Genomic DNA, 13973 nt, shown 5'->3' on the forward strand with positions numbered 1-13973 from the left:
CCTTTCAGGGCATGGGCAATTGATATGATTGGAGAAATAATTCCTCACTCTTCTCAACAACATGAGTACATAATGGTAGCTACAGATTATTTTACGAAATGGACAGAAGCCACCCCATTGAAGAGTGTGGCACAGAAACAAGTTATTGAGTTCATTGAAGAGCATATTTTCTGTCGATTTGGTATTCCTGAGACGATCACAGTTGACCAAGCATCTGTGTTCAATGGTCACGAAGTAATGACTTATGTTAACTCATATGGGGTTAAAATCTTGAATTCTTCTCCTTATTATGCCCAAGCAAATGGGCAGGTGGAATCTACAAACAAAATTATCAAGAATACTTTATCTAAAATGATAATTGACAATCCAAGGGAAGGGCATAATTTACTGCCAAAAGTGTTATGGGCCTATAGGACTTCAAAAAGGGAAAGCACCAGAGCTACACCATATGAGTTAGTATATGGCCAAGCTGCAGTATTACCCGTCGAAGTTAATATTACATCCCACAGAGTGGCTAGACATTACGGCCCAAGTGATGTGGATTTTGAGGAAGCAATATATCAAGAGTTGGATGGACTGGAAGAATCCAGAATAGATGCTTTAAATAATATACAAGCACAAAAGAAAAATCTAGAAAGAGTTTATAATAAAAAGATCCATGAAAAATCATTTGCAGAAGGCGATTTGGTTTGGAAGGCAATTTTGCCTTTAGATAAGAAAAAGAAAAGATATTTTGGTAAATGGTCTCCAAATTGGGAGGGGCCATTTCGTGTGTTAAGAGTTCTAAGAGGTGGTGCTTATCAGTTAGAATCTATTCTTGGAAGTGTTCACGAAAGAACAATCAATGGAAAGTATTTAAAGGCATATTTTCCATCCCCGTGGGAGTTAATCGACGGATGAAAACATAAATCGACGGATGGATAAATAATTCAAACTTAAACAGATCATTGATAAAAGCCTATAAACTTAGGCTAAACTTTTCATTCAGAACAAAACAAGTTGCATTTCCTACTCACAAAAGGAAATAAACATAAAATTTCCTATCTAGAAAGGAAATTTAGGCATTGATAGGGTTCCCCTCAGCATCAATTCGAATAATTTCAAAATAATGTGGGAAACTCCAAGTAACAAAAACATGAAATTTGTCCCAAGCATAAGTCAGGAATGCATGTTCTTTGTCCCTAGCCATTGCCTCTGCATCCATCTTTATCTTTTTATCTACTAATGGCCTCATAGCCATTACACTCTTTTCAGCTTGAACCAAGAGATGGGCCTTTTTGTGATTTTTCTTCCGAAGCCAGTTCTGATGTTTCTTCAACAGAGCTTTTGAGGAATTCGGTGGCAGTTCCCAATTGGAATGATTTAGGTCCAACACTTTGTTATGAAGTTTAACCACTTTGTTGTGTTGAACTTCATAATCAACCCAAAAAGGGTCATAGAAGGCAGCAGTGCTAGTCTTCATCCAAAGCCTTATAAGAGGCAGTGCAGTTTTAAACCCATGAAGATGGGTAGTAATGAGGCTGCTCTCATAAAATTGAAGGGTTTCACATGCCCATAAGAAGTTCAAATGAGGGACATGTTCTTCCAGAATGTGAATATCCAAAAAGGGAAAAGCAGCCAATAGCTCTTTGGCTGTAGTTTCGTCAAAATCCCTATAAATCGAATACCCTACATGGGCTTGAGACAGTGGGGGGTTATACCTCAAATTCTCTAACTCTTGAAACCAATCAGGGTTTTCAGGGAGGGGAGAGATGTCAGGTTGGTCATCAGAAAAGCCAACAGGAAAAAATGGCTTTCTTACCATTTCTTTCCAATAAGCTTGTTGATTTTTGGCTTTCTGGAAAAAGGGATTCGTGATTCTCCAAGCTTGGCTTACCACCTGCCTCTGCCAGTTGAAATGGCATTGGCCTATATGGCATGGAAAGTAATGAATCCAGTAGCATTGCCTGTGGTTCCTCTTTGACCCAGGGAAATTGATAACTGACTTTGACGTGTGAACGTCGAACACTTGAATTGGGATACAGAGGAGGATCCTCCATTCTGACGATTACCCTTTCAGTGGGTGAGTTGATACCCCAACTGGATAGGGGGTTAGAAGGCAAAGGATCATCCCAGCCAGAGATGGCTGTGGTTGGAAAAAGTGGTCGATCGGCGGAGTCAAGAGAAAACGAGGGGGTGTTTAGATCAGTGTCCATTTGACTATTAAACTGAGAAGTCAATTGAAAATACAAAGATCGATGTGCAAGCATCCCATAAGATTCCAATTTATAAAGAAGGGATTAGCAACGGTTCAGTTTCTGGGCAGTTAATCAAAGCAGTTATTACGCACGATAATCTCCACTAACAGGGAGTGGAGAAGGAGACGGTTGGTGTTTCCCATGGGATGCCATTGGTTTGGTTTATCCCATCGATAAAGAAGGAAATAATTAGCCACGATTTATATCCATTACCAAGGAACGGATTAATTGGTTAAATGGTTTAATGATTTCCTGTGAATTGACCCTGTCAGTTGGGTTTGTTTCAAACATAAATGAAGTTAGCAAGCAGGGGTTGGTTTGCCCTATCGATTCTGGACAAAAATCGTTTAGAAATTCGGATAATTGTGAGAAATGCAAAAATAACCTACCCAGAATTAATACAGTTGTTTTAATACAAGAGCTATAAAAGCCTGAAAACAAGGCTAAACAGTGCAGGAAAATAAAGATTACAACTAATAAGATGCTTGAAACATTGAGGCCAAAATGATAGTTGTAATACACAGAGATAGTTGTAATACACAGAGTAATTATTGGTTCCTGAGTTTAGCTTCCAAGAACAACTGGGAGAAATAACTCCACTTGCTGTTAGTAGCATTGTATTTTTCTTGATATTTCAAAAAATCAGTGTTGGCCATAGTAATGATGGCCTTAGTGCTCTGCTCATCACAGGAAATTTTGGATAGTTCTTGACTGATCAACTCCTTTCGTGCTAGTAAAATCTTTTGTTGATCATCAAGTTGATTCAAACGGGCAAGGAGGGCAGCCTTCTCATCTTCAATCTGCTGTAATTCATCTTTCAGCTGATGTATATTGTTCCCCATTGTGTCCAAATTGGTTGAAATGGCTACAAATTGATTGAGGGTATCCTGCTTGCTTTTCATCTCTTTCTGACAGTAGGCTGCTACTGTCAAACTCTCATGCACAATTATGCCAAATTCTTCAAGCTTAATTTGCTCAGACAGTGGGAAAACTTTCTTGGATATCAGACGGTTCATACAACCAGTAAAAGCTGCAGAATGATCAGTGGCAATTTCCAACAGTGGAAGTTCAAGTAGTTCAAAAAAGGTTTTCATCTCATCTTTCGTCTCCTCACTAAGCCCAGAGGATGGTGGAGAAGTCAGAGATTCAGAAAATTTAGAAATGGACTTTGAGTAGAACTCAGAATATTTCTTGGTCCTAGACAGCATAAGGTCCAAATCAGAATTTAGTGAATTGGGTGGCAATTCGGCATCAGCCCTATGGGCAGATGAAGGAGGAACCATTGGAGTAGTAGGGTTGATGATCATTTCTGGGGTATGGATTTCCCTTTCAACCTGCTATAGCTCTAAGAATTCAGTAGCCTCAACCAATGGTTCCATAGGCTCTGATGCCATTTCTCCTTGAGCAGGAGAATGAATCTCTGGTTGCTCAAACCCAATAGTCTCTGGTTCTACAAGGGGATCAACTCCCAGGGTCATAGGAGAAGTAGGCACTGAACTTAAGATGAGTTTAGTAATTGGATCAAATATTTGAGCCTCTGAAAAGGTTGATTCGTGGCCCATGTCAGAAATTTTGACACCTTCGTCTGAAATTGGTGCTGGACATAATGAAGGAAAGAGGGGTATTAAAAAAATTGATTGTCAGAAAAGGAATTGACAGAGGTTAATAGATTTAAACTCAAACCTTCATCCTTATTGCCTTCGTCATCTGAGTGAGGTGCCAGTTGCAGTCTCCTCCTTGTTTTCTAGATGTGGAAGAAAAGAAATGAATCAATAGAGGATTGGTGCATGATATTGAAAGCCCACATTAGCAGAAATATGAGACTCTTACCCTTTTAAATGTCACCAGTGTTTCTGAATCTTCAGCTATTTCTGGCAAACTGGTCCGTCGATCAGGTAAGGTAAGACCTTTCATTGCATCCGCCATGAGTGGGGGATCTCGCAATGTACCTTGGGCTTGAAGAGTCCTATTTCTTTTCTTGGAGGGAAGTGAAACTTCGGGTTGCTTCCTTTTATCTTGACCTCTTGGGCCTCTTGGTTTTGGGACAGGAGCCTTTGTAGGAACTGAGATCATAAGAGATAGTTAATAGTTAATAAGAATGAAATCTCAGGACTATAAAATAAAGAAAGATAATTTTATAAAGGAAAAAATATACCTGGTGAGGATTCTTCAGGATCAAGTCTCAAAAGACAGTTGCTCAGTTCTTTGTTGAAAATGGTGGGCTTGATGCAGTCCCAAAACAGTCTAAATTCTGAGGTGAGAGAAGGTTCGGCCACAAAACTCGCTAGTTGAAAACTGGCCTTAATACCTTGAAATTGTCCAATCAGTTCCGTAATTAGAGAAGTTTGGGTCACAACTGGTCTTGTTTTGGCTAAATCCTTGATCCTTGGATGAGTGTGAGGGACAGGGATCCCTTGTGACAAACCAAATTGTCTAGCACACTGATTTGGCATGTAGACTTCAAAACTGCAATTGGAAAAGCGTGTGGTTGATGGGGAGAATCCTATCGATAAGAATCTTGATATCAAAATGCCAGCCCAAAATTCATTGACCACTTGAGCTGGAACTAGAAATTTGAGGATAGGTTCTATCCTTCGTGATGCTGAGTATTGGCAGTTCTTAAATGGGAGCCAATTAGGGAAATATTCAAGAACAGGGCTACAAAAAGCTGTGAAGTATCTCTTAAAGGATGAGTCCTCATGTTTGGGTTCATGAGCTAAAAAGTATTCCGCGTAGCTCAAGCATTTTTCCCCATCTGTCCTCTTTGGAAAATAGCTTAAGGGCTTCAGAAATGGAAAATAGGCATATAGCCATGCTTGGAGAATCCAGAAAGGACCACCACAATTACTGGTAATTTTATTGTTGGTGAATGTCCACAACCCTTTATACAATGTCCCAAGTACAAAGGGAGCCAATGCAAGCTGTGCATCTTGAGCTAAGCAGATGGCCAAGCGGATATATTCCTTGGTGATCTTTAAGCCAGACACACATAGCACATATTTGTTGAGCCAATACAAGTAAAATGCTACTTTCTCAGTAAAGGATGGCTCTCTAAGATCAGAAGTACAAAAAAGGGATATAAAATGTGAATAACTCCATGAGTTATCAGCAGAGGCCTCAAACGGTGGATCACAAGGGCAATGATCCAAGGCAGCATTAACTTCTGCATCTATACTCGATAGGCCAGTCAGGTGAGCGATGTCTAAAACAGTGGGACTCATGAGGCCATATGGAAAAACAAAGGTGTTGGATGAAACAGACCAAAAACAAGCAGCAGCGGCAATCAAATTAGGGTTAAAATCAAAGGCCTGTGTAGATAGGTCTATGGCTTCATAAATCCCCATAGCATGCCATGAGAGATGTAGGTATCCTCTCATACGATTAACCCACTTTACCCAAGATGGGAATACAGAGGGCCATGATCGGATTGTTCCCCTGGTATTCCAACTAGTACGATGGAGACCCGGGAGCGAGAGGAGTAAGGGTTCGTCGAAATTCATCGGATAGTATGTTGGTAGTGAATCAGGGGAGTTTGGAGAATAAATTGGACCCAATATAAACTTAGAGGGGTGACCAACTACAGGAATGAAATAAAGGGGTAACTGAGGTGCCTCCCTTAGGCATTGAGGGTACCTTGGGAGATAGGTCTCTGTCGGGGTTTCAGTGTCCCGAGAGCTTGATTCTTTCTTCTGAGTTGGCCGAGGAGTCGACGACTTGGAAGAAGCTTTGGAGACCATTGCTTTGCTTTGAGGAGCTTTCTTGGGCGCCATCGATTCTGAGGTTGATGGTTTGTATTGGTGCCCTAATTTTGTAAACGGAAAGAGATATATACGTTGGGAGAGCCCCGTGTAGTAATCACGCCTTTTAAAAAGGCAAAGGACTTATTTGTTCGAGTTAAATGATTTTTAACTCAAACAAATAAGGGGGGCATTGTTTGTACCACAATTAAGATTTCCATCTTACCCGTCGATCTGACGACCCGTGGCAAGGGTAAATATGGGCAAGTAAGAGGATAGAATGGGCTTACCCAAATAATGTAGAATCGATGGTGAAACTATGAAAAGTCTTGTCCGTCGATTGGCCTACACGTGGCGTATTTCTATGGCCTTTTTGTCCGTCGATAAGGTGACAGGTGTTAAGTGGAACTGGATCCCACGATTCCATGATTGAAGAGGATGATAACCGCAATTAACAAGACAATTTCCCAACGTGGGCATGATCGGCAGTTGGAGGAAGTTCTTAAGCAGAAATCGAGGGAGTCTTTCAACTGCCACTTTGGAGGGAAGATTTGAATTCAAAGGTAGAGAGGCCTATTTAAAGACAAGTTAGTAGCAGTTTCAGGGACACACAAACAACGCCAATCAGGCCTTTATCTTTTTTTTCTAGGAGTAGAATTAACTTGTAATTGTTCACTCAATCATCTCGATTGGTTATTCTTCTATTTTAAGGGTTAATAAAGTCCGTTTTGTTAATCTTCTTCCACACTTCATCCACTTCATTGTTTGTTTCCAAAGAAGTCCTGAAATACGGCAAAGAACCAAACTCCACTTTTCACATGCACATTCCAGCAAGCTTACAATACAGTTTCCCGTCGATTGAAAAGAAAACAAGAATTTTTGGTAACAGGAGCCCTGCCCCTTCGAGACAAAGGACGGGCGCTCCCACTGAGCTCCCAGTTCTAGGCGCTCCGGCTGAACTCCCGGTTCTTGATTGGGCAGTGGTTGACACTTCGCCTGAGGGAGCTCTACGCACAGTGGAAGGGGCAGGCACGTATTTTCTCTTTCGATTTCTCATCGATATCCATCTTGTGATTTCAGGTTCCTCGCGAGTATGTGGAGGAGTGTTTCGAACTTATTGGTGGCTTGCAAATGCTGGTGAGTAAAGGGCTCGTGACTAGGGAGACCCTCATGGAGTCCGGCTATATGAGTTGAGTTCATGAGTACACTCAGTGCTGCGATTGGTGACCGGTTGGTTGGTTTTCAGGAGGTTTTCTAAATGTTTTTCTTTCGCCCGTATACTCTTCTTTCTTTGACTGGCACCATACCCGAATTAATTTCCAGTCTGATCTAAAATTGTTGTTTCTAAGATATTGTAAACACACCAAAATTTAGTATACCGTAGTAGAACATGAAGCCTGCGTCTACATTGTAAGGTTGAGGTTTTCAACCCTTGTTTTTAGGGTATTATCTTGTGGTTTTGATTGGCTTCTGCCACTGTATCTTGTTGAAATCCTTTGTAAAAGCTATTTGACTATTGAAATGGAATTTCCATGTTTTTTTTGTCATTCGTTAATCGTAATCTACTATATTCTAGGGGACTTGGAGAGGGGAATATTGAAATGGAATTTCCACGTTTTTTTTTTGTCATTCGTTAATCTTAATCTACTCTATTCTAGGAGACTTGGAGAGGGGAATGTGTGCTTACGGGAATCGAACTCTGCCCATGTGCATGAGAGTATAAGAGAAGCACCAACTGCACTCCACTCCACTTGCGAAACTTCCATGTTCAAAAAGGGAAAAAGCTGGTGCATTTCAGATATAAAAGTCACTTCCAGGTCCAGAACTAGGCAAACCTGAAGGGGTGGGAAGCAAAATTTAATTGCCAACTTAATACAATCATGCTTCATGTATGTTTTATTCAAAGATAGAGCATGAAGTAGTTTTACCAGAAGACACTTCAAAAAGAACACTGGTATAACCAATGAATCAATCTACCGTTCAGAAAATCCATGAAAAGCCCAACGAGTTGGTCGATTTCCTCTGAAACAATTGAAGACTATAATCTGAAACCAACTCATGCTAACCCATATTTACACTTTGCGAAGACAATGAAACTCATCGGAAAGCTCCCTCCATTCCGTCACTTACTAGCGAAATTTCACCTCACCGAAATAGGTCAAAATGCTGGATTTTAAAATCTGAAAGAGAGAAGAGAGCAGATAATTAGCACATCTGGTAATCAAACGGAAACTATAACCAAAGCAGCAAAACAAGGTATAAAAGATACTTGCCAGTGAGTTATAAGCAGTTCAATCAACTGAGCACCTTCCGCAGTTCATCAACCAATTGGGCTCGACTGGATGGTTCCACCTACATTGGAAATCCAAAAATTGCCTTCAATTCATAGAATTACCAAAAATATGCTTCAAATCAAGAACTTGTACAACAATGATTTACCTTGTTTAAAAGGGCAGCAAGACTCTGGGGTAGAGCTCGTAAATCCAATGGCGAATCGGCAATACTCGACAGTTGAAGCTTTACTTGCTCTGCACGCAATTCCTGTAACTTCTCTCCATAGTTATTTGGATCATCCTTCCACGTGAAGAAAACTTCATCATCTTCCCATGCATCTTTTTCCCTACCTTCTGCAACCTCGGAATCCAAAAACCACTTCTTGATCATGTCAATTGCGGATTGGAAAGATAACTGGTCTCCGGAAGCTTCAATAACGGTCTTGATCAATAACCCTTCAACCACCCTCCTATGCAATCTTTTGTAGAAGAAACACCGTGAATTACCCCAATCCACAACCTCCCTTATTACCCCTTTTGCTGCCATTCTCAGGGACGTATCAGGCAGTTCCGCAAATTCCGTAGCTATTTGCGTATAAATTGGTAAAAGCTGTTTCTCCCGGGCTCTGATCTGCTGCCGCAGCAATTCAAAAGTCACGTGGTCCCCATTAGTCCGGGCTAACTGATATTTCGCCTTCAAATCGATCAAACGACGATCTAGCCTACCCATGCACTCCAGAAGCCCCTTTATTCGGAACATTTGCTTCTATGAAGGACTACCAACTGGATGGAAACAAAGAAATGGTTGCACTAGGGGCAATGAAAATGTGAGAATTTTTGGACAGAATCTTTTGCCAGAATGTTGCGATCTTGAATACTGGTGATATTGTTGTAGTTAAAAGGAATCTTCTGTTCTTCTTTTCAAAGTGATTGGCCCACAACGAGTGACGTAATTATGTGTAGATTTCCTGTATTTTATTTTTTCTAATTGTTTAGTTGATTGTGAATTTTCGCAGGTTCCTTCTCCCGCTCGGCTGTAAACTACATGTCTGGCTGCCAAACTGCTGTTTCCAACATCATAATGTCTTGTGTTGTCTTCCTCACCTTGGAATTCCTAACACCCCTTTTTAAGTACACCCCAAACGCCATCCTTTCTGCCATCATCATATCTGCAGTCCTAGGCCTAATCGACTTCGAGGCAGTAGTCTTTATATGGAAGATCGATAAGTTTGACTTCATTGCTTGCATGGGAGCCTTTTTTGGAGTCATTTTTGCTTCCGTAGAGACGGGCCTCTTGATCGCAGTAAGATTTCGAATATTACAGTGACAACTTATGTGACATTCTTCTTTAGAATCGGGAGGCGATTTGCTAATTGTTTTGACTGTTTGTACTGATAGGTATTGATATCTTTCGCTAAAATCTTACCACAGGTCACAAGGCCAAGAACGGTGATGCTTGGGAGAATCCCCAGGACTAATGTTTACTGGAACTTACAGCACAGCAGTATCCTGAAGCAACTAAGGTTCCCGATGTTTTGATTGTGAGAGTTGATTATGCAATCTACTTTTCGAACTCCAACTATATCAAGGAAAGGTAAGGGTGCTTCTTTACCATTTGTTTTCTTTCCTTTTTCCTAACTTGTTTGAGGAAAAAACGAAAAAGAATATTGCACATTGCATACCAAGTTGAACTGTTCGATTTACTATGCGTCATACTTGATAATCAAGTCGAATTATTGATATATGTCTATGCAGGATATTGAGATGGTTGACCGATGAAGAAGAGTTACTGAAAGCATCATATCTTCCAAAAATCCAATTTTTGATTGTTGAAATGTCGCGTAAGTACTTATGCCTACTAGAGCCTCAAAAAGCAGCGTGTCTATCGAAAATTGTCTTTTCACGTACTTGATTTTATTGTAATTCACTCTCATGATTGTCTTTTGCTCGTTTCAGCTGTTACCGACATCTACACCAGTGGCATCCATGCCTTGGAAGAGTTACTTACGAGTCTCCAGAAGAGAGATGTTCCAGGTAATCAAATTAAATTCATTCCATACTCCATGCCGTCAATCAAGTTTGTCAGTTCATGCACGCTCTCACCAGAAGTACAATACGTAGATTCTCATATGACAAAATGATTTATGGGCAATGTTAACAAACAGACACACGGAAAATTTAGAATTAATGATCTAGTTACATGATTACATCGTAATCCTCTCACTCGAAAGCTTGATTATAATACATCAATGACAGGTAGGCGGTGTAGCAGAAGATTCTGCTTAAAAACTTCGAAACAATAGCATTTTCTATGACTTACAGTAAACTGTGTTCTACTAGAGTTACCCAAAACAAGTCATTGTTGCTGTTTTTTCAGCTTGTCCTAGCGAACCTGGGGCGAATGGTGATCGACAAGCTATTTGCATCCGATTTTGCAAATTCGATTGGTGAAAACAAGATCTTCCTCACGGTAGCAGATGCTGTCATAACTTGTGCACCGAAATCAGTAGAAGAGGTTTGAGCATCTACAATGCAAAGGCCAAATGGGAATCATGGCGAGGAAAAAAAAAACAACAACAACTGAGATGTACAGATATATACTCCTATATAACAGTTTTTCAAAAAGAAGAGGATCCGGTTGAGTAGTTGGCTAGTGGGTAAAGGGTTCCTAATTTCTCAAGAAAAAAAAGGGACTTCACTAATGCATAGTCCTGAGATTTTTTTCCCCCATTTTCCTCTCTTCTTGTCACTTCATGTGTCTTCCCAGTTCTCTGAGCCATGAGGCTATGAGAGATAAGATCATAGCTATGTAAAACATGAGGTTCTTTGTGCTTCATTTCCTGTTATGTGATTCATTCAAAAAAATCAGAAACAATCAGAGTTCCTTTTTATTTATTTATTTATAAACTGCGGAAACATATGATTGACGTGGGAGTTGCGATGCCACTGCTTCCTGTCAAGATACTCTTTTACTGTCTTGGGGGCTTGAGCAACATATGATTGGATTGACGTGGGAGTTGCGTGCCAATTTAGTTGGGATGCTTCTTTCCGTTGTGATACCTTTTGCTTGTATTCCCTTTAAGCATTGAAACCTTTACTTTGATTAATAAAATCCCTTTTTCTTAGTTCAAAAAAAAAAAATAATCGCTCTTTTAAGGGAATGTGGCATCTTATCCAAAAGCGCTTAATCATGTTAGTTAATGTAATACCCACTCTGGATATTTCGGTATTTCAATTACTTTTAATTGAACTTTGTGTTTTAGGGGTTTAAATCGTAAACAATAGAACTTGTGATGGTTCTGTGTGTGATTTGTGATTGGAGTATAAGTTAAGACGTGGTTCAGCTTGCATGTGATAAATTCTCCTGTGCCCTTATATAGCAAAATATTCTGGGGGATATTTATCTTTCTCCATACGTATCTTGTTTTTTACGTAGAGAGAGAGAGAGAGAGAGAGAGAGAGAGAGAGAGACGGCAGAAGAGAAGGAAGAGGAGGTCGGAGACTATGGTTTGTTTTTTACGAAATTATTCAAGGTACCTAAAAAGCTTTTAAATTTCTGGTATTTTTATTGAAGGTTCATTAGTGTGTCTATTGTATCGTGTTAAATTTTCAGAATTTTCAGAGAAGTGTGGAAAAAGATAAAAATCGTAAATCAAGCTGTGGTCAGATTCCTATTTTTGAGCAAACAGCTTACAGAGTTGTTTCTTTCATCAATTTTTTTTTATAGTTAAGCGACCCTTCTGGTTATGGGTCCTTATGAGTTTTAAAGATTGATAAGTTGTGGATGTTTTGGTGTTGAAATTACTAAAAAGTATTAAGTATTCGATTTTTAATGAATTTTCGAACACAGACTGTTTTGCTGGAAATTGTGCTTCGTTGCACAGAATTTCTGAGTTTGGGGGTGCTTTTGACTAGGTTCCTTTATTGTGAAAAACCTGAGAAAAATTAGGGATAAACTTTGGGATGTTATGATCTCTACCAAATTTCAGGTCATTTTGTTGTATGGTCTAAGTTTAACACTCGTATGTCTTTCGAAATATGTGAGAGTTGTGGCTTAGTTTGTAGCAGGTTATATCAGTTTTTGATTTGAAGTAGATAGACGTGCAGAATCTGTGATTTTGGATAGGTTACTGTGTAATTTCGGACGAGTATAACTTTGTCGTTCAGACTCTATTTTTAACAAATTTTATATCAAAATTCATGTACTGGAGGTGTAGTTTCTAATGGTGGTGGTTTCATGATCTTGTTTCAACCCTATAAGAAGTTATAGGCAGAATACGACAGGCTGGTTGTAGATTTCATACCAAATGTAGGGGTGATGTGGTGTTTGAGTGTTACGCTTGTTTAGGGACACTTATAAACCTTTAAGATGGACATGCTTGTATGCGTTAAGCATCGTTAATCTATTGTTAGTGTTATAGATTATTTTCAGGAGTTGGTGGTAACGTTTAAGCGTTCAATAAACTGATATGGTTAACTTGTGACTAGGTAACAAGCCAGTCAATTGGGGAGGTTCCGAAATCGTAAGTTTGGCGTACCTCGGTCGATACAAAGGTGAGTGTGTTTGATATGGTTCTTCTCCATATAATATTGTTGTGGTGGTGAGTGTATATCTTGCTATTCGTGATTAGCTTTCGATATGGTTATTTTTTATGAGATGTTGCAGTGAGAAGTATATATCATGCTATTGTTGATTAGCTTTTGATATGTTGTGAAAGTTTGCGTGTGAGGCATACCATGTCGTAAGCCATATCGTTCAATGGACAATGGTTGGGAGCATGGTGTGTGGGACACAAGATTTGGTTGTGATATGCGTGTTTGATGAAAATGCATGCTGATAGGTGTTGATTGAACCGCCGAAGGTTAGCGTGTGAGGCATACCATGTCTTATGCTATGCCGGCTAATTGTCGGTGGATGGGAGCATGGTATGTGGGACACCTTATCTTTGGGTACATGGGATGTGGCAAACGTGTCACTGCATGTGATGTAATTACATTCATATTGTTGTGCATTGATTATTATTGTTCAATCGAGTGGATATGTTGGTTATAACCGTTGTATACATTCTACTATTTCAGTTACATTGGTAATATGTATTCATGTTGACATTCCTTCGGGTATTGTGGTATTATGTTGAGTATTTTTATATCTCACACATTCTGGCTTTCTTTTTTGGTCTGTTAGATAGCAGGTTGCTTAGAGTGGGTCCACTACCGATCGTCGTGTTGAGGTGTTTTGCTAGCGTCAGGTGGGATTTTGGTTACGTTGTTGTGGAGTGCTTTAGTTGGTGCATAACTTAATTTGTAAGGAGTTGTAGCTAAGGATAATTAAAGCTTTCAAAATTTTACAGGTTGTAATTAAGTTTGGTCGATGGCAGACGTTCTATTTGAGGTTAGCCTTGGACATTGTGGATAGTCGAGTTCGTTGTAGGTAGTTGATGAAGAAGTTGGTTTATTCAAGTTGTAAGTAAATCGTCGGTGGATGTGTTGAAATATAGAATTTTTAAAGTATTATAATGCAGATGTAGTTTCTTGGTCGTGCAATGTCATGATTGGTTGGTCAATACGTTGACTCATTTTTATGTTAAGATGATAAGTCTTCCGCTGGGTGTTTATTTCTAACAGGTTGTGAGGTGTGGTTTGGTCTTCTGTATGGAATGCCACGTGGTCGAGCCGACTCGGGCCCACTTTGGGTGCCGTTTCTGGGGCGGGGCGTGACAGTTAAT

General features: G+C 39.8%; 1 protein-coding gene and 1 long non-coding RNA gene across 2 annotated transcripts; one reads left to right on the top strand and one right to left on the bottom strand.

The window, feature by feature from the left end:
- Positions 1-7843: 7843 nt before the first annotated feature.
- Positions 7844-9007, bottom strand: LOC131332954 (acetyl-CoA carboxylase 1-like). The gene is made up of 3 exons (XM_058367263.1): positions 8414-9007; positions 8248-8326; positions 7844-8154 (listed from the first exon to the last, which is right to left on the bottom strand). The coding sequence occupies exons 1-2, from the start codon at positions 9005-9007 to the stop codon at positions 8270-8272; spliced, it is 651 nt and encodes a 216-aa protein (XP_058223246.1). The 3' UTR covers positions 7844-8154; positions 8248-8269.
- Positions 9008-9266: 259 nt separating this feature from the next.
- On the top strand, positions 9267-11136 carry LOC131334041 (uncharacterized). Its single transcript, XR_009202009.1, has 4 exons — positions 9267-9550; positions 9646-9841; positions 10003-10088; positions 10204-11136. It is a non-coding gene; the product is annotated as an uncharacterized LOC131334041 (long non-coding RNA).
- The last annotated feature ends 2837 nt before the right edge of the window (positions 11137-13973 follow it).

Source organism: Rhododendron vialii, chromosome 7a (genome assembly GCF_030253575.1).
Source record: "Rhododendron vialii isolate Sample 1 chromosome 7a, ASM3025357v1".
NCBI classification, from domain to species: Eukaryota; Viridiplantae; Streptophyta; class Magnoliopsida; order Ericales; family Ericaceae; genus Rhododendron; species Rhododendron vialii.